The sequence below is a fragment of the Corylus avellana genome, chromosome ca1, assembly GCF_901000735.1.
Source record: "Corylus avellana chromosome ca1, CavTom2PMs-1.0".
Classification (NCBI taxonomy): domain Eukaryota; kingdom Viridiplantae; phylum Streptophyta; class Magnoliopsida; order Fagales; family Betulaceae; genus Corylus; species Corylus avellana.
Genome location: NC_081541.1, coordinates 10,831,657 through 10,850,419, shown reverse-complemented (window position 1 = coordinate 10,850,419; position 18,763 = coordinate 10,831,657). Strand labels below are relative to the sequence as shown.

The 18,763-nt window shown below is 32.6% G+C and overlaps 2 protein-coding genes across 2 annotated transcripts; both read right to left on the bottom strand.

Moving 5' to 3' along the window:
- Positions 1 to 1,877: 1,877 nt before the first annotated feature.
- LOC132167866 (endo-1,3;1,4-beta-D-glucanase-like) lies at positions 1,878 to 5,762 on the bottom strand. The gene is made up of 7 exons (XM_059578903.1): positions 5,527 to 5,762; positions 4,876 to 4,897; positions 4,571 to 4,697; positions 4,105 to 4,195; positions 3,844 to 3,933; positions 3,240 to 3,340; positions 1,878 to 2,219 (listed from the first exon to the last, which is right to left on the bottom strand). The coding sequence occupies exons 1-7, from the start codon at positions 5,672 to 5,674 to the stop codon at positions 2,079 to 2,081; spliced, it is 720 nt and encodes a 239-aa protein (XP_059434886.1). The 5' UTR covers positions 5,675 to 5,762; the 3' UTR covers positions 1,878 to 2,078.
- Positions 5,763 to 10,474: 4,712 nt separating this feature from the next.
- On the bottom strand, positions 10,475 to 16,565 carry LOC132167590 (endo-1,3;1,4-beta-D-glucanase-like). Its single transcript, XM_059578600.1, has 7 exons — positions 16,417 to 16,565; positions 16,002 to 16,023; positions 15,672 to 15,798; positions 13,401 to 13,491; positions 13,157 to 13,249; positions 12,649 to 12,749; positions 10,475 to 10,736 (listed from the first exon to the last, which is right to left on the bottom strand). Exons 1-7 carry the CDS (start codon positions 16,562 to 16,564, stop codon positions 10,596 to 10,598), a joined length of 723 nt encoding a protein of 240 aa, XP_059434583.1. The 5' UTR covers position 16,565; the 3' UTR covers positions 10,475 to 10,595.
- Between the last annotated feature and the right edge of the window lie 2,198 nt (positions 16,566 to 18,763).

The window sequence follows — 18,763 nt, the reverse complement described above, 5'->3', positions numbered from 1 at the left end:
CCCCAAACCACTTGGGGGTGGTTCGCCCACCCCATAGGGGTTTGGGGGGGTGGCCAGGGGTGGCGGCCTTCAATTTTTTTTTTTTTTTTTTTTAAGATTGAATTTTTTAAATTAAATTAATAAAAAAATAATATTTTAATCAGATAAAACGGTGAGTTTTGAGTAGACTAACGGAAGTCAACAAAAATTGACGGTAGAGAGTTTTCTTATAGTTTCGAGTTACCCAGGGACTAAATTTCTGAAAAAAAATACCCAGGGAGTTTTTAAAAAAAGCGCGTTTACCTAAGGATTTTATATATAATTTCCCGTAAAATAATTATAGTGATTTTAAGTGATAGGAGGATTAATGATAAAAAGGAAAATTTTCAATTAATTTATTAAATTGTAGTCATTTTGTATTAGAGATGGATACAAATTTTAATGAGGATTTTATTTATTCTTTTCAAAAAGATATAAAGGGTTTAGAAATTTTCAAAATTATTATTATTTTTAATTTTTAATTTTTAATTTACTATGTGGGTTTTTTAAATTAAATTCTTAACTCTTAAAGTTTTTGAGTTTCATCCACAATTATCTAAATGTCACGTCAAAGTAATGTTATACACTATTTTTTCAATTAATATGTTAGTAGTCCCCCAACCAAAAAAAAACAATTGACATGCATTAAATGCTATGAAAGACACATCTGACCTCACGCCAGCTTTGAAGATAAATGATAAAAACACAATTTTTAAAAACTTAGTTAAGCATTTGATAAAATTGCAAATTGACTTTTAAAATCACAATTTAGCTTTTAAAATTGTTCATTTTAAAAAACCTACTATTTGAAAAAACAATTTTTCTCTACATTTTCAAAACATCATTTTTTTTCCTTTTTCTTTTTCTTTTTAAAACACTCTCAAACAATACTTGGTTAAAAATGACACTTTTGACATACAAAATCGGAGTCCCAAACGGACTCCAACACGTAAGCTTTGGCCATTTGAATAATAACCCAACAATGAATATCACAAGCTCTCAAATGGGTCGAGATTTTAAGAATCATTTAATTGTCAAAATCTAAACTATAGAGCATTCACAATGGGCACCTTAAATAAAAGTCAAATTTGAAGAGAAAAGTTTAATTATTTAGATTTGAAGAGCCACTTTTAAAATGAACCAAATAACAAACTCTTTATATATTTCTCTACTTCAGTTAAATATTATTTTTTATTAGTCTTAAGAGTGTATTGTAGCAAGATATAGAGTTGGAAGAAAGAAGGAATGGTATTCTCTATATTTCAAAGGAAATTGAGATGATCCGGTTAGTATAATTTAGGAGGGTGTAATGATCTTTTCAATTGAAAAAGACCATTTTACCCTCTTATTGTTGCTTAACCGGTAATCCTTTTGGAAGAAAGAAGTGTATTGCATTAAAGCGGAGAGAGAGTGAGAGGAAATAACATTAAAAAAAAAAAAAAAAAGTAGAGTGAATTTTGGCTCATTAAATGTGTGGAGGTTTATGACAAAACTAAATATGGGGAGGAGTATGGAGTTTGTTGTACCATGTTTTTCTTGTAAATTAGTCAAAATTTGACTGAAAATCGTATTTAGGGAGCCCATTGTGAATGCTCTGACTTCGAAATAATAATTAAAAATTTCAAAATTAAAATACCTTAAAAATTTAGACGATCCCATCCAAAGCCTTTTTGTGCATGATTCTTCAGAAAAAGAAGAAAACATAAAAGGCTAACTAATTTCATGTGTTCTTCAAAAACTTTAGTCCCTTGATCGATGAAAAGAATCAACAAAGCTCCCTATCAAACATGCCAGAAAATCGTATACTTAACACATGAGAAGTTCCTGAAACAAATCTACAACACAGATGCTTGGAAGGATAGCCTGAACATGATTCAGCACACTTGCACAACAGGCAAAGTAGACATAAAAAACATCATTTAAGATTCTTACATACTACAGATTGATTTCCAGGTTGTCTCAACCATAGGAAAAAACCAAGCATTTTGCAGGGTCCACATTATTACTTCATACAATAGTATAAAACCAATACCTGACAAAAGTATTTTACTTGAAAATATTTACTTAAGATGCTTAGCAAACCATTCTAACAGGTTCTGATGGGACTCCTCAGCAGACTTCACAGCAAACTCATCTTCAACATTGTATCTAACTGTCCACCCATGTGAGACTTTTGGAAATATCTTAACATAGCTATCCACCTGAGAAGAATCAGGATTATCAATACTAGAATCATATGCAAAAAGTGGGAAAAGATGGACAACATGGATTAATTGCACAAAATGAAGACAAGCAAATGACGCACTAGCCATATTAAGGAAGATTGACCTAAGTTAAAGATGATGAATCAACAAGCCGAATCCATTATCTATTTGTTTGGAAAGATTTTGGTAACACACCCCAGCCCAACAAATCTCTTCATCACCAGAGCCAAGACCAAAGATATTATGGGGAAGATTAGTCAGTGTGTCAAGAAAAGACATGAAAGTAATCATGATATATTTTTTTTTTTAAAAAAAAAAAAAAAAAAAAAAGGCAGAGGATTAACAAAACCAACTTTAATTTTTTGATATATGGCTTTGTCAACAATTAACTCACCTTAAATATTTGATACTAGGAAGAAAGTCATAATCTTAAATCCCCTAGGAGCAACTTTAGGATACAAGAATATTATTACTTATCAATTCAAAATTCGATCCCTGTACAGAAGGAACCTAGAGATATGGCATGAACATGTTATAGCAAGCATCTAGGCATCTATCATGAAGTTGGTGACAGCAGGCTCTGTCATCATTAATGCTTTCATCTAGGCAACCAAGAACTGTGTATTCATGTGCGTGTGTGATAGAGAGAGAGAGAGAGGGATGGAGAGGGTCGCATATCTTGTGTCTCACCATTGTGGGCCTTTGCCACCACATTACTCTAAAAAAGAAACAATGCTAAACTTATGAAATTGAGGCTAAAGGGCTTGTGGCTATAAAAAATTAAATAAAGCAAGTCAACCCTCATTGGAGAATCATGAACCAATAATATTAGATTCCCTTCTTTTCTTTTATTTACTTAAGAATTATGTTATCTAAAGAAGAGAAACTTTCATAATTAGAAAACAAAAGCATGTAAAGTTGAGTAGGAGCACCGTAAACAAGCATATACAAATGGATAGCCAAAAATTGATAAAATGAAATAAAATAAAAAAAAGAAAAAATATTTAATCTTCCTACCTCGGATTTAGCAGTTAAGACCTCTTCAAACTGTTTCAAGAGTGCAGGCGGAGAAAGATGGTCATGCTCAGCTCCTAGTACCGCAATATGAGCCTTAACCCCTGAAATTAATTCCAAATATTGAGCATTAAAATATGACAGTCTGTTTTTATTTTATACCCTCATCTCCCACATTTTTTTATCCTCTTGCTTGCACTTCTACCCATCCAGAAAAAATATATAGATTGGGAAGGATTTGTTTACAAGCAACTTAGGGGCAGAGTAACACCACTGGAAAAGAAATGATTTCTAAAAACCAGGTAACTGGGTAATACTATATTATTATAAAGGGGATAAGAAGACATAAAGTAATATTAAATCATTGTAAATAGGCATGCCTGTAGCAAATAAATATCCTTTGACATCAAGAGAAAGGGAACAAGGCAGCTTATAAAGTCAGGTACTTGAAATTACTTCCAATATTCAACTTGCCAGAGTATGATAAGAGCAAGAAATTCTTTCCTGACAGTGTTTCAAAAGACACTTTTAAGTTCTGAAATTGTGAACTAATAATCTAGCAAAACTAATATATAGTTCTTGAACATTTAAGCACTGGAATGCATACCCTTGATATCATCCAGAGTGACAAATGAAGGATGTAATAGCACAGCAGCTTGGATATGTTCAGACTTTGCAAGTTCAACCACAACTTTGGCTGCAAGGAATACAAAAGTTCAAATATCAGCCTATTTTCCAAGCAGAATGCTATATGATTTGAACTTTTAACATTATTAAAAGAACTAGTTTCCAGTCATAAGAATGAATATACGCAAAATAAAAAAAATAAAAAAAATAAAAAAATAAAAAATTATAGAAATAAACTCACCACCCCAGCAAAAGCCTGCAGCCCCAACTGCAGAAACGCCTTTACTTTTTACAGCTTCAATTACTGGCTTTGCCTCCTCAACTGCCTTATCCTATTGAAGTAAATACATAGCTTCAGACACTATTAGTGCATAAATGAAAACTGCATAGCAATTAGTAGAAAGCTACAATATCAGGGTCACCAATATTAATGATGGTCACAGAAGTGGAGTCAGCTAGTTATTGCAATAATTTATGAAGTATGGACCATCTGATGATTTCAGCAATAACAATAAAGAAATTGGGCAGACAAATCCACACACATCTTTAGGCAGACTAATATGTACACTTCTTCAACTCCCCAATGAGACACTCAGAATCAAATTCCAAATGGAATGCAGGAGTGCGCTCAAGGTTCACAAAAGGGTCCTATGAAACAAAGAAAATTATAGCCAATTTCCAGGCAAGCATTAAAAACTAGAACCAACCGGTCCATGATCCTTCAACCAAACTTGTACAGGCCTATCAGCATTTTCGGGTTTATAGGGATCTCCATGAAGGAAGTCAGGAACCACCACATAAAATCCAGCTGCCGCAACCTTGTCTGCAAGCTTCCTTTAACATAGAAAACAGCTGACATTAGTTTTCAGAAGCATAAATTCAAAACGTTAATTGTGTGAGTATGAGCCGGCATGTGTAGACCACAACTCCACCTTTTAAAAGCAAATTAATCTGGGGACTAAGCAAGACACATAAACTAAATGAAGAAAAGTGACAAGAGAATTTCCCATACCTCAAGTTTGGAGATTCATAACCTGCAATACATGTCAGACATGTGAAGTTAGAAGACGATAGTAGTAATAAAATAACATCGCCAATGATTATTTAGCAGGTAGAGAAGTATATGACTAGTTCAATAAGAATCCCACAACTTCTTTAATTCTGATTTTCGATATCCCAACCAAGGCCAAACAGAAAAACAAGCAGGACAAGAATGGCGGAAAAAACATTTACATAAACGATTAGAACAAACAACAATCGTCAGGCAAAGTTAACAAATTTCTGGAGCAAAATCAGAGTTACTGACTGTAGAATTTCAACCTTTGATACTGATCAATATCCATTTTTTTCTTTTCTTTTGAATATCGAAGGCCGTATGTTTTCACAGAAATTGTTTGAACTGAATATAGTCCTTTAGACCAGAAAAATCCCAAGGACAAAGAATCTACAATGAGAATCGAAGGTGCTAATTAACTTTCCTCAAGATTCATATATAACCCAAAAATAAAAAATAAAAATCCAAAAACCATTTCTTCCACCAATCGCCTTAACCCGATATATTATATCTTCAAAACCCAGAAATCAATACCCAATCACAGTTTGATGAGAAAATAGAACACAAAAGCGAGCAAAGAAGACAAATGTTAAAGAAATGTGTAGGTACCAAAGACGTCAGAGATGAGAAGGATGGCATGCTTGGAGTCAGGGGAGCCAGACACGTAGCTGCTGAGGCCACCGAGCTGTTCGACATGGCCACCTCCGGCGCTTGGATTCAGGGTTGGTGGGTTGGAACAACACTGAGGGCCTGCCATTCTTTTCCTTCGATCAAACACAAACACAAACAGAACACAATCAGAGAAACAGTCTCAGTCTATTTATATTTGTACAGCTCGACTGTTGGATTTTTTCGATTAGACCTGATAAAGAGTTGTGGTTTGGATTAAAGGTTTGCGTCATCTCTTACCTCACCATTTTTCTAAATATATATTTTTCTTAAAAATAAAAATAAATAAATAAATAAATAAGACAATTTTCATAATTGTCGCAACCAAAAAAAAATAATCTTTATATAAATGTAACGATCGTAACATATGATGCATGTAACTTGATTTTTTTATCGAAGATCATGGTATATCAACTTTTAAATTTTTTTTATTTTTGAAAAGGTCAACTTTGAATTTTTTTTTTTTTTTTTTTTACATGTCCGCATAAGAGGGAGATAGTGATTCGAATTAGTGACTTCCACTTCATTAAGTATAGTCCCAACCGATTGAATGAATGAGAATAAAAGTAGCTCAAGAACGGTGGGCGGAGCCAAATTGATTGCGAATGTAGTGGTATATTCTTTTACCTTCCTGAACAATGTTTTTTAGATTCCTCTCCCACTATTTAATAATTTATAGATAATTTTCAAATGGTGAAAAATGAAAATATAATTTTTTTTTTTAGAAAAAAGAAAAAGAAGGAAAGAAAACGGAAAGGGACAGGGTGAGAACGTTATGGCGAAGTCCAAGGATGGTCATTGGTCAATGGTCGTAGTCATAAAATTACGAAGATCGTGTTCGTTGACACACTCTTTTATCTCCTTTTTCTTTTTATATATATTTTTCTAAAAAAAATTATTTTTTTAATACTAAACAACTTTCTTTTTATTTATTTTTTTTTCACAAATTATTTTGCTTCTTTATTTGTTTTTTATATAATGAAAAATTGTATTCGTGGAAATGTATGAATGAAATTGGTGATTAATTCCAGATAGTCGGTCTCCAAAGAAAAGAATGGAAATGGTAAATGAAATTGTATTGAAATGATAAATAGCAGTTCGAGACCCTCGATCTCCATAATTACAAACCAATGATTAGGGGTGTAAACTCAATTCCGATTAGCGATTATTGGCTATAACAGCTAATCGGAACTAGAATAGCCGATTGATCAATTTTAAAAACCAAAATTGATAACTGGATACCAATTTTAAAATCTAGAGGCTATTGATTGAAGTCCGGTCAATAAATGATCGAACGCGAGTGCTTTGAATTACAAATAACATAGTTTTAGAAAGGCACGGTTTATAGCTGTTTGAACAAGGAATTCAAAGATAAAAAATAAAAAATTGAGCTACCGAGAGGTTTGATCGCAAGGTGTTAGATACATGTTTGAACACGATCTTTTCATAAGCTTTTTCAAAGGAGTTGTAGAGAGCCTTGGTCACTATCTGGCAGATAATAGTTTGAATAAAGAAGTTTCACATTGAGCCATAAATACGCCCAGTCGTTGTCCAATTGTAAGAAGTTTGAATGACATAGATAACATCATGTACGCTGTAGTTTAATCAACGGTCAAGATTAAATTTCTCAAAATCGATTTCTCTTTACTCTCTCCTATTAAAAGCTTATAAAAGTAAGTCAACTTTAAGATTCAATTTTGATCGTTGATTAAACTACAACATGTAAGTGAGATCCCTCATTGAATATATCTAAGACACTCAATCGAATCCTAGTCGTAGTTCGTTCTAACACAACTATTCAAAAATATCTGAAACGCTAACACGCGTTCAAACACGTCATAAGTTGTTCAAACGCTGAGGTTTGAGATAATGTTTTTTTGTAAACTAATTTCTACCTAAATGTTTTCTCAAGGCCTATATAAGAGCATCTCCAGCAGTGTAACTAAAATGGAGATATTAGCTACATTTAACTATTTTTGTAATTTTTTTTGCATCAACAGAATAGCTCCATATTAGCTATTATACCTTAACTGCTATAGTGAATAGCTTTATAAAGCTATTCACTGTAGCACACTAGATTGTTGAATATAATATTATTTCCACATTATTCTCTCTCTCTTCTCTCTCCCCCTCAACGTTTCTCTCTCTTCCCTGTTCATGAATTTATGATACAAATTCAAGTCTTTTGAATTACTAAAAACTCCAAAAAAAAAAAGAAAAAAAAAAAAGAATAGCATGCATATATTGACAAACTAAAAATGGAAAAATAAAAATAACACATAGGTATGCTGCATGAATCAATTCTCTTGTAATTTACAAAATGATGCAAATGCGGTTGCGGATTAAAAAAAAAAAAAGAAAGATTAAAAAATAATATTTAATAAAATAAAGAATCTGTTGGAGTTGGAATTAAAAAATGAGTAGTTAAAATAGAGAATTGTGCTTTTTAACTAAGTAGAATACGTCTTACTGCTGGAGATGCTCTAAGGACTTATATGCACGAGTTTCAAAGAGAAGAGGGCCTATGGTTTTGTGTTCTAAAAGAGAACCTAGTTCGTTGGGCTTTCAAGTTCATATCTCTTAGAGTTTTGTTAAACCACATCCAAATTCTCAAAAAGCCTTCTGTCATCGGAGTTCCGAGATTGCAAGATGAACTTCAATAGAAAATTGCCTAAATGTTTTAGAGCTACTGCAGTAGAAACAAACGAGTTGTTTGGTACAAGTGAGGTGTCCATTCAAACGAGTTGTATGATCATTTTATTTTTTATATGTTGATTTAATATTTAACATTAATATATTTGTCATTTATTTTTTGGTGCTCTATTTTAATACATTTCTCATTTATACTTTGACTATTATCAATAAAAATTCCTAATTCCGCCCCTATTAATTGTGAGTATGGTGAAGAACTTGCCAACCTTATTTTAGAATATGCATGATAACGGTAAAGATTTTCAGATAAACTATATTGACAGTGATAATTGTTTATACATTAAATAGTCATCAGTCATTTATACGATCAGTATATGATAACGGTAACAAATTTAGTCTACATTTTCTTCTACAAAATCCTCTTCAAGTTCCATTAAACACTAATGGAGTCTGGTATTTAAAAGGAAAAGGTAACTTGAGGGGTCAAGTGTAATTTCCCAGTAATATTAATGTATAAAGAATCTCTCATATAATGTTTGGCAAATATGCTTGGTTCTCCGAAGCTAACACCACACTAGCACTTGGGCCATTAAACTTTAAAAAGTGACACTTATCCCCCGCCAAACTATCATTTTGTTGTAAGTTACACTCTATGTTAACCTTTAGTGTTAAAATAAACAAAAAATGCAGCAGGTGATGTGCACTTGCTAATTTTTTTACTTGAAATGTCTAAATTATCGCTTAAAAAATAAATAAATAAATAAAAGAGTTAAAGAGGTAGTCGAACCATTTCTCGGTCATGAGGGGATAATCATGGTTTAGCCACCCCAAATTGATATGGGAGTGTCCAAACCACCCCCACTGCCTAGTAGAGGTGATTTAGCAACCCTCTAAACATTTTCGAGCCACCTCCATACGTTGTAAGTGTGTTTCAACAACTCTCCTGGTTTGACTACTCCGCTAACAATTATGAGGGTGGACTAATCATGCCTCAATCCCTTCAACTTTTTTTTTTTCCTCATTTTTTTAAATAATAATAATTTTTGGTTAATTTGGGCAATTCAAGTAAAAAAAAGTCACACGTGTCATTTTCTGTATATTTTCATGCTAGATGTTAATAAAGGGTATAAATTACATCAAAATGCTAGTTGAATGGGGTATCGTGTCATTTTTTAAAGTTTGGTGGTTTAAGAGCATCTTTAAGATTGTGTTGGGAAGAAGAGCTTTTAAAGTAAAAAAAACTTTTTTTTTTTAAAAAAAATCAATTTAAGCTTTTCTTAAAAGTTTGTTTTGGTCATTTTTAGAGTAAAAAAGTCAAAGAATTACTTTTGAAATTTGTTACCAAACATACCAACTTTTTGCTTTACACAACTTTCTAAGCATTAAAAGTACTTTTTACCCTCCCTAATGCAATCTCAAACAGGCTCTAAGTGTTAATGGAGTATTAGTTTGGGAGAAACGAGTGTACTATTTTTTTTTTTTTCTATGTTGTTTGAACTTTATTTATAGTACGTAACATTATTTCATTAATTAGTATGATTCCCGAAAAGATTATTAGCTTTGCCACTTAGCCCATGTCAATGCATTGGCGAATTAATGATCTTGCCAACCACCCAATTATTACCCAAACACCTCTCTCTTGCATGCTTTATCTCTAAGCGTGTGTTTGAGAGAGACACAGAGATCTCAAACACACACATAGAGATAAAGCATGCAAGTTTCACCCATGCATTATTCATAACCAATTTATTCAAATCTTACATGCTAACTAGTCAACCACTTTAAAAATTAGCATTGACGAATTAAGGGGAAAATGCAGTTTATCCACCTGAAGTTTTAGGAATTTTTTAATTTTAACCCTAAAGTTCAAAAATTAGCAATCTACTCCCTTGAAGTTTTAAAAATTGACAATTTAAACCTTCCGTTTAATTTTTCCGTTAAATTCGACAGAAATTTTTTAAAAAAAGCATAAGGGTAATGATGTAATTTCATAGATTTTCGTCCATTTTGACGGAAAAATTGAACGGAGGGTTTAAATTATCAATTTTTGAAACTTCAAGGGGGTAGATTGCCAATTTTTGAACTTTGAGGTTAAAATTGAAAAATTCCTGAAACTTCAAGGGGGTAAACTGCATTTTTCCCACGAATTAATGATCTTGCCAAGCACCCAAACACCTCTCTCTCTCTCAAACGTACACTTAGAGATAAAGCATGCAAGTTTCACCAATTATTCATAACCAATGTATTCAAATCTTACATGCTAGTCAACCACTTGGAAAAACTAGCATTTGATTGGTTCCATATAATAATATAAAACCAAGGCGTAACACACAAGTATTTAATTAACTTGACAATTCTTACTTAACATACTTAACACACCAGTCTAACAGAATCTGACTGGCCTCTTTAGCAGACTTCACAGCTCCCTCATCCTCAACATTGTACCTAATTGTCCACCCATGTTCGGTTTTCGGAAATACCTTAACATACGAATCCACCTGCCAAAAATCATCATTATTTCATCACTATCATATATATGGAAAAATTAAGGAAAATTGACTACTTAAGTTAAAGGCTTTCTAAGGACAAGGTGACAGGATCACCATGATGAATATTTCTAATTGTTTGTTTGGAAAGATCAAACACAAGAGGTGCCAAGATCATACACGTACACAATAGTGAACATTAGCTAAAATGAAAGAAAAAAAATAATAAAAAGAATCATGATATAACGTAGGATATGGCCTTGTAAGGCAAATTAAGGATTTACGTAACCAATTTAAAATAATTTATATATATGAAAGAAGAAAATGTTTAATCTCTACTTATTTCAAAATATTAAATTGATAGAAAATAACAAATTTAATTATTTAATTAATATTCTAACATTTTATTTCACGTGTGAAATCAGGCAACACGTGAAATTTTTTAATTAAAAAGTTAAATAAGCGATGTATGGTGGTTTTCAACAAGAACAACATTAATGAAAATGCCATATCTTGAGTTTCTGATATCGGATGGAGACAAGTTTGGTGGGGTTGGAAAGCTAGCTAATTCAAAGACATACCAAGTCATGTTTCATGAAGTTTTGCTAATTCTAATGTTTATAAGGTCAAAATAGGCTACAAAAAGGAGACTAAAAAGCTAGATAGAAGCTGACGTCCTAAGTTTCTATTTGAATTGCAGTTAGTACGAAAGCAATTTTTACCAGTTCAAATTGCAAATTGGCTTAGTTCGAACTTGCTGCGGCAAATTTTTGTATCCAACTTATTTCAATATTTTACTAGGTTTAGGGTTTTTTTACTATAAATACATGTTATGAGTGACCTAAAAACGTAGCTTTGATATCATTTAGATTAATTATTGTTGTTTGGTGCCTTGAATATCTCAAGTCCTTCACGTGGGCCCATCAAGTTTTGTCTTATTTGTTTTGGCCTTTTGAAGTTATAACCGACTCTTTTCTTTTCCTTCTTTGAGTTGGTTTTGATTTTGCAATACTTCTCATTTTAGGAGAAGTAAACCAACTTTGCTAACTATAAAAGAGAGGCTAAAGAGAGGCTATAGATCGTGAAGTGATGTGAGAGAAAAATTTTAGAAGCCGCGTCTCATTAAGGTTTTTTTACTTTGTTGTACCATATGGCATTTAGAGAAGAAGAGAGTTTTCTTTGTCATTTTTTTTTTTTTTTTCTCTTTTGTGTGAGAATGAGATTTTATTGTATTAAGGCTTTGGATTTTGAATGATTTTCTTCCCGTTATCTTTAATTATACTCTATCTTTTGTTAGTGAATTTTCTCCGGGTCATTTTTGTCAGTGAATATAGGCTTGTTAAACCGAACAACTTAAATCTTGGTGTCGTGTGTGATTGATCTATTTTCTATTCTGTTTATTTCTGCTTCTTTGGGATCTTGTATTTTTAATTCTGTGCACACCAATTATAATGGGAAATACTTTATTAGTGGTTTTCTTTCTATTCTACTTTGAATCTTTGTTAGAATTTTGATAGTGAGAAGAGTTATCATTCTTGTTTTATTTGTCTTTACAAACTCACTACGTCATGTTGTTTCACTAGGATGGGTTGATAATTGCAAGCAAGGACAAAAGTTACCTAAGATGAGTATGCAAGCAATGAAGACAAACTATATATAGGCATATCACAAGGAAGATTGACCTAAGTTAAGGCATTCCAGGCATAAATGGAATCACCTTGATGAATATTTTATTTGTTTGGTTGAAAATAATTGATTATCACTTATCCCAACCCAATACTATTAATCTCATTGTCACTAGAATCAAGGCCAAAGACACAATCATGAACATTAGCCAAAGTGCAAGAAAACACATAAAAAGAATCATATGATATAACATTTACCCCTGGTTAAATAAGTAAAAGAAGACAAATGATCTTCTTACCCCTGGTTTAGCATTTAAGATCTCTTCAAACTGTTTCAAGAGTTCTGGTGGAGCGAAATCATCAATCTCAGCTCCTAGTATTGCAGTAGGAACCTTAGCCTCTGAAATTATTACCAAACATTGACCATTAGCCATCTATCCAGATATAAATAAACAAAATTAGCAAGGTTTGGTTTGCTAAAATAACACCACCACAAAAAAAATAATTTCTAACAAAATCAGGTAAAAATGTATTAATATTACAACAAGGTTAAGAAATTAAGATTAAATCATTTTGAATCAGTTCGCCAATAGCAAAAGAATGTCCTTTGACCTCAAGGGAAAGGAAAAAAGTACTTAAAAAAAAAAAAAAAAAAACATCAAATAGTGACTCTTTGAAGATGACCTAAATGCTAGAAATTGTTTCTTGACAGTATTTCAAAAGACACTTTAAGTTTGAAAGTGCAAATTAATACTCTAGTGAAACTAATTATATATAGTTGTGGAACTTAAGTAATGGAATCCATACCTTTGATATCATCCACAGTTGCCCAAGCAGGATGTAATGACACACCAGCCTTGATAAGCTGCTCATGCTTTGAGAGCTCAGCTACAACCTTGCCTGAGAAGAATACAATAAAATCAAAATCAAACTTTTTTTCTTATTGAAAACATGATTTATAAATACCAAACATGTGGAGAGGAGTGACTATAAAACTTTGAATATGGGCAACAAAAGAAAAATGAACAAATAGGAACAAAGAAAAGCTCACCACCCCAGCAATAGCCTACAGCTCCAACTGCAGAAACACCTTGACTTTTTATTGCTTCTATTATTGTCTTTGCCTCCTCAAATCCCTTGTCCTATTCAAATAATATTAGAGCTTCACACACTGTTATTGCATAATCGAAAGTTACATAGCAATCGATAACCCCAAAGCGGGTTAATTATTTTTTTAGTGCTTAGATCTTCACTTTTTTATTTTTTTTTTCATCTAGATTTTAAATTATATCACGGATGGTACCTGATTTATGGATAAAGATCAATTTAGTACCTTCGTCATATTCTGTCAACCCAAACTCATGGAATGCCACATGTCATAGCATAAACATGCCACATGTCTTAAAAAAAATTAATAATAATAAAAATAATTAAAAAAACTAAACCCTAAAAAAAAAATATATATGGGGTAGCTCGGCCACTCCATTTTGGCCATTGGGGGTGGCTCAAACCACCCCTAGGTCGGGGGGGGGGGTTGGTGGTGGAAGCTGAACTACCCCAAAAAGATGTGGCCGAAACCACTCCCAAAGGCCATGAGGGTGATTTCGGCCATCTCCTACGGCCGGTCTGGGGGTGGTTTGGCCACCTGCAAAGGTAAAAAAGGGATGACTGAAACCACCCCCTGACTTGCAATAGGGGGTGGTTCGGCCACCACATTTTTTTTTTTTTTTTTCATGGTTTAGTTTTTTTAATTATTTAGTTTTTATTTTTTATTTTTTAAATTTTTGTAGGACATGTGGCATGTTTATGTTAGGACACGTAACAATTTATTAGTTTGGGCTGACCAAATGTGATAGAAGTACCTCATCTATAATACGATTTAAAACATAGGTTAAAAAAAAAGAAAACTAAATACTGAAAAAATAATTAACCCTAAATTATAATAAAAAGACGCCGAAATTGATAAGAACTCCTATTTATTCTTAATACTAATTTTAAAATTTCATCTGAGTTGGAATTCTATCCCAATTCAACTGCTAATTTTTTTTTTGACATGTCCACATAAGAGAGACAAGGAGATTCAAACTAGTAATCTCTATTTTAGGTGTGGTCCCTATCTATTGAACTATCTTTTAAAGAAAATTAACTACTAAAAAATTTATCACTTCACCTTAAATCTTTTCACCATCAATGCAATATCAGGTGACCAATAAAAAACATGATGACGAAAGGTGGACTTGGTCAAAGTAGTTCAATAATTCATAAGGTATGGTCCATCTGTTGTTTTCGTTAAAAAAAAAATGATAAAATTGGGCGGTCAAAACCACACAACCTGTTAGTAGGGCCGGCAAAATGGGTAATCAGGTAGACCCGATTAGGATCCGTTAGGACCCGCGACCTGATTACTCGAAACAAGAACACGACCCGTTTAGCTAAACGGGTTAGTGGGTCTGACACGATTATAACACGAAAAATATCCGGATAACCCGACACGACCCGCTTAACCCGTTTAGCATAACCGGGTCATATCGGGTAGACACGACCCGACCCGTTTTTTTTTTTTTAAAAAAAAAACCCTTAATCAAAATTGAGAAAAATAATTTAATAAATGAATCTCTTAGGCCAAATGATTAGTCAAATTTATCCTAACCATCCAAGAAGAATAAAAAGTTTTAAAAGATAATGTTTTAATATATAAATAATGATTTAAAAGATAATGTTTTCATATATAGACCCACATAGAAAAAGTAATGGAAAAACAAGGAATAGGCCAGTGAAGTGAAGACTGTGAAGTCGTGAAGTGAAGAGTGAAATGAAGCTGTGAGTGAGTCGGTAAGTGTTAGGATTAACTTAGTTAGAACTTAGACATAGGGTTTTCTTTTCTTTTTTTTTTTTTTTAAAAAAGGGTTTGGCGAGTCACCCGAGACCCGCCAGACCTGATTGACCTGCCAGACCCGATTGACCTGCTAGATCCGACTGACCCGCCAGACCCATTTATTAAACGTGTCTGGTAAGTCGACCAGTGGACTCGACGGGTCGACCCGCCAGACACGAATTTAATCTTGTCTTAATCGGGTAGACCCGATTAAGACCCGAACCTGATAAGCTCAAACCCAATACCTATTAACTTCGTGTCGTGTTCGTGTCGGGTTGGCGGGTCGTGTCAAAATTGCTTGCCCTACCTGTTACATTCAAGGACCAATTCCTAAGCCTTCCAAGTGGTCTTAAAAAAATTAATTAGGTTTTTTTAAAAAAAAAAATAGACTTTTAAAAAAAAAAAAAAAAATTTCCCCAAATACAAGTATTAAAACCTATAACCAACCGTTGAATGATCCTTCAACCAAACTGGTAGAGGCCTATCAGGTTTGTCCAACGCAAAGGGCTCTCCATGCATAAAGTCAGGAAGCACTGCATAAAATCCAGCAGCTGCAGCCTCGTCTGCAATCTTCCTTTAACATGGAAAGCAGATGATATATATTAGCATTCAGATGTGAAAAGCAACAACAAATTCACATCGTTCATTGTATAAGAAACTCTTTATTAATTATTATATTTCTTATTCAAAATAATATATATATATTGACAAATGACAGCTCACGACTCCACTTCCCAAATGAAAGGAAAATGAAAATTGGCCACATATATTATATACCTCAAGTTTGGAGCTTCATAACCTGAAGGAAAAGTCAACATCTGAAGTTAGAAGATGACAGTAGTGGTCAAGTCAAGTATGAAAAGTCACCGTGGGGTAACTAGATAAGGAGATTAGAAAATCTAATACTAATTATTTGTGATTTTTCCAAAATATGCCGTCCAAGATGAACTCCAAATATATATCTTTTTACATATTTTATCTTTATTTGTAAAAACCAATAAACTCAAATGATCGAAGGTACGTAGTCGACGCTTACTACTTTTTACTTTCCCTTTTTTTATTTATTTTTTTTATTTAAGGTAAATAAATTAACAAACACCGAAGTACCTCAAAATTCTCTTGTCTCTTCCTAATTTATTTCATTAAGAGAGTAAATTAAGAGAGAAGTGTTAAAGAAACGTGATATATGTACCAAAGATGTCAGAGAGGAAAAGGACGGCGAGCTTGGATTCGGGGGAGCCAGCGACGTAGGTGCTGAGGCCACCGAGATGGACAACATGGCCGGCGCCGGCGCTGGGGTCCAGGGTGGGCGGGTTGGAGCAGCACTGAGGGCCTGCCATTGGTTTTCCCAATTAATTTGATGAGCAAAAGCAACGCAGACACTGGACCTTAAATACTACTACTAACGGTACTCTAGTGTGTGGACACAGTGGATTTGGTCTGCTATTTTATTAATATTAATATTAATATTAAGAGCCGCCTCATATTAATTGTCAGGAAATCGACGTTTTCTGCGCGCATGAGGAATTTCTGAAGGAGCAAAACGACAACGTAAGCAAAGTTTTCAAACTTTCTATTTGGTTTAGGTAATAGGTTAGGTAAGGTATGTAGTTATATTGTTTTTTTTTTTTTTTGATAGTATCAAATATTTGGAAACGAATCCTCTCTATTTCGTTCATTTAGTGAATTTAAAGGGATATAATTGTTCATTTAGTTTTTGAACAATTTTTTTAGACAATTATGCCCTCCTAAATGAACTAAATAAACCCATGAAGAGGATCCTTCTCCCAAATATTTAAGGTCAGATATGATCTTTAGATGTTCAAGGGAACAAAAGTTTTTGTACTATATTTACAAGCTGATGTTTCCTAATCTTTTTGTTTTTGATTTTCTAAACATATTTTATAATGAGAGACGCACCTCATGACTCATGCATGACTTGTCTTAAGCAATACAAAGGAAAAGTGTTAATTATCACAAGTGTAATTAATAGTTTTTTTTTTAGGAAATACAACAAAAGGGAAGGGTAATTAATAGTTAATGTGACATGGGTAAGCCTAAATTAATAGTCTTAAACTTTTAGGTTTAATATACTATAATCTTAAGGGTAATTACATTTTTTTTCCCATGAACTACAACGCATTGTTAATACCCCCCTATAAACTACTGTAACGACCTAAATTTTAAAACTCTCATTTAAATAATACTAAATAGATTAAAAGAATAAATAAATAAAATAGAACAATGATATGTGGATTAATGATATTAAATAACTATTTAGTGTTAAAAGGTATATTACATTGATTTTTGACCTCTTTTGGATATCACTTCAATTCTAAAATTTAGCTTCACTAATATGTTTATGGGCATAATTAAACCCAATTTAGTAAATAAATTAATTATATTGGTGTTTAGTGAATGCATAAATTAATTTGAAGCTTTTTAGTTTTTAGCCTAAGAAATAGTGTCTTAATTTTCATACTGTGTAATGAGATTAAAACTGCTAAAAAAAGATACCAATGTTAGTCACCTTTGTTGAAAGCATAAAGTCTTCTAGTAATGAGGGTTATAGGAAATATCATGATAATAATAATTTAATAAGGCAAGTGGCTAAGTGGGAATGCAAGTAGTTAAAGTCTAAATTGAATTGGAAACTTTGTACAGGCCAAAAATAGAGTCAAACGAACTCGGATGAAGTCGAGCCAAAAATATAAAATGTTTTTCTCGGAGTCCTCTATCTTCTCTCAAAATTTCATGTCAATCGGAGTACGTTTGGACATTGACAAATGGATCGAGATACATTGCCCTCATTTTGAACGAAAATACTAATTGGTATAGACCATGAAATATGGACTAGGTTCATTCTTTTGTTAATATGACATGGGTAAGCCTAAATTAATAGTCTTGCTTTTAGGTTTAATGTACTATAATCTTAAGGGTAATTATATTTTTTTCCCATAAACTACAACGCATTGTCAATATCCCCCCATGAATTACCAACCTTACTGCCCGACCCCATCAAACTATCATTTTCTTCCCAAAACTCTCATTCCGTTAGTCAAACTCATTAAAAAATTTGAAATCACCTAAATACCCTAACTTTATAAACAAAAATTACATATAATACACTTAAAATTAAACAAATTAAAAAATATATATTATTAATGTATCCGTATTCCGTACCAGTTTCAATAAAAAAAAATCAAAAATAAAAAACTAAATAAAAATTAAAACAAAAAATATAAATATATTAAAAATTAAAAAACACTTATAAATTAATTTATAAAAATAAAAAAAGTCAATATAAAAAACTGAAAAACGGTTAAAAAGGACTTAAAGTAAAAAAATATAAATGCAAAATCAGTCAATGTGGTTGTCTAAATTAAAAATACATCTGTGTGATTAGGGCTGAGCAAATTCACCGATTAGCCGACAACCGACCGTGTTCCGACTATAACCGCCCTAACACCGACCGACACCAACTACCGGCTGGCCAGTAGGCAATAAAATTTTAAGATTTCCGACATTGTCGGTTCGGT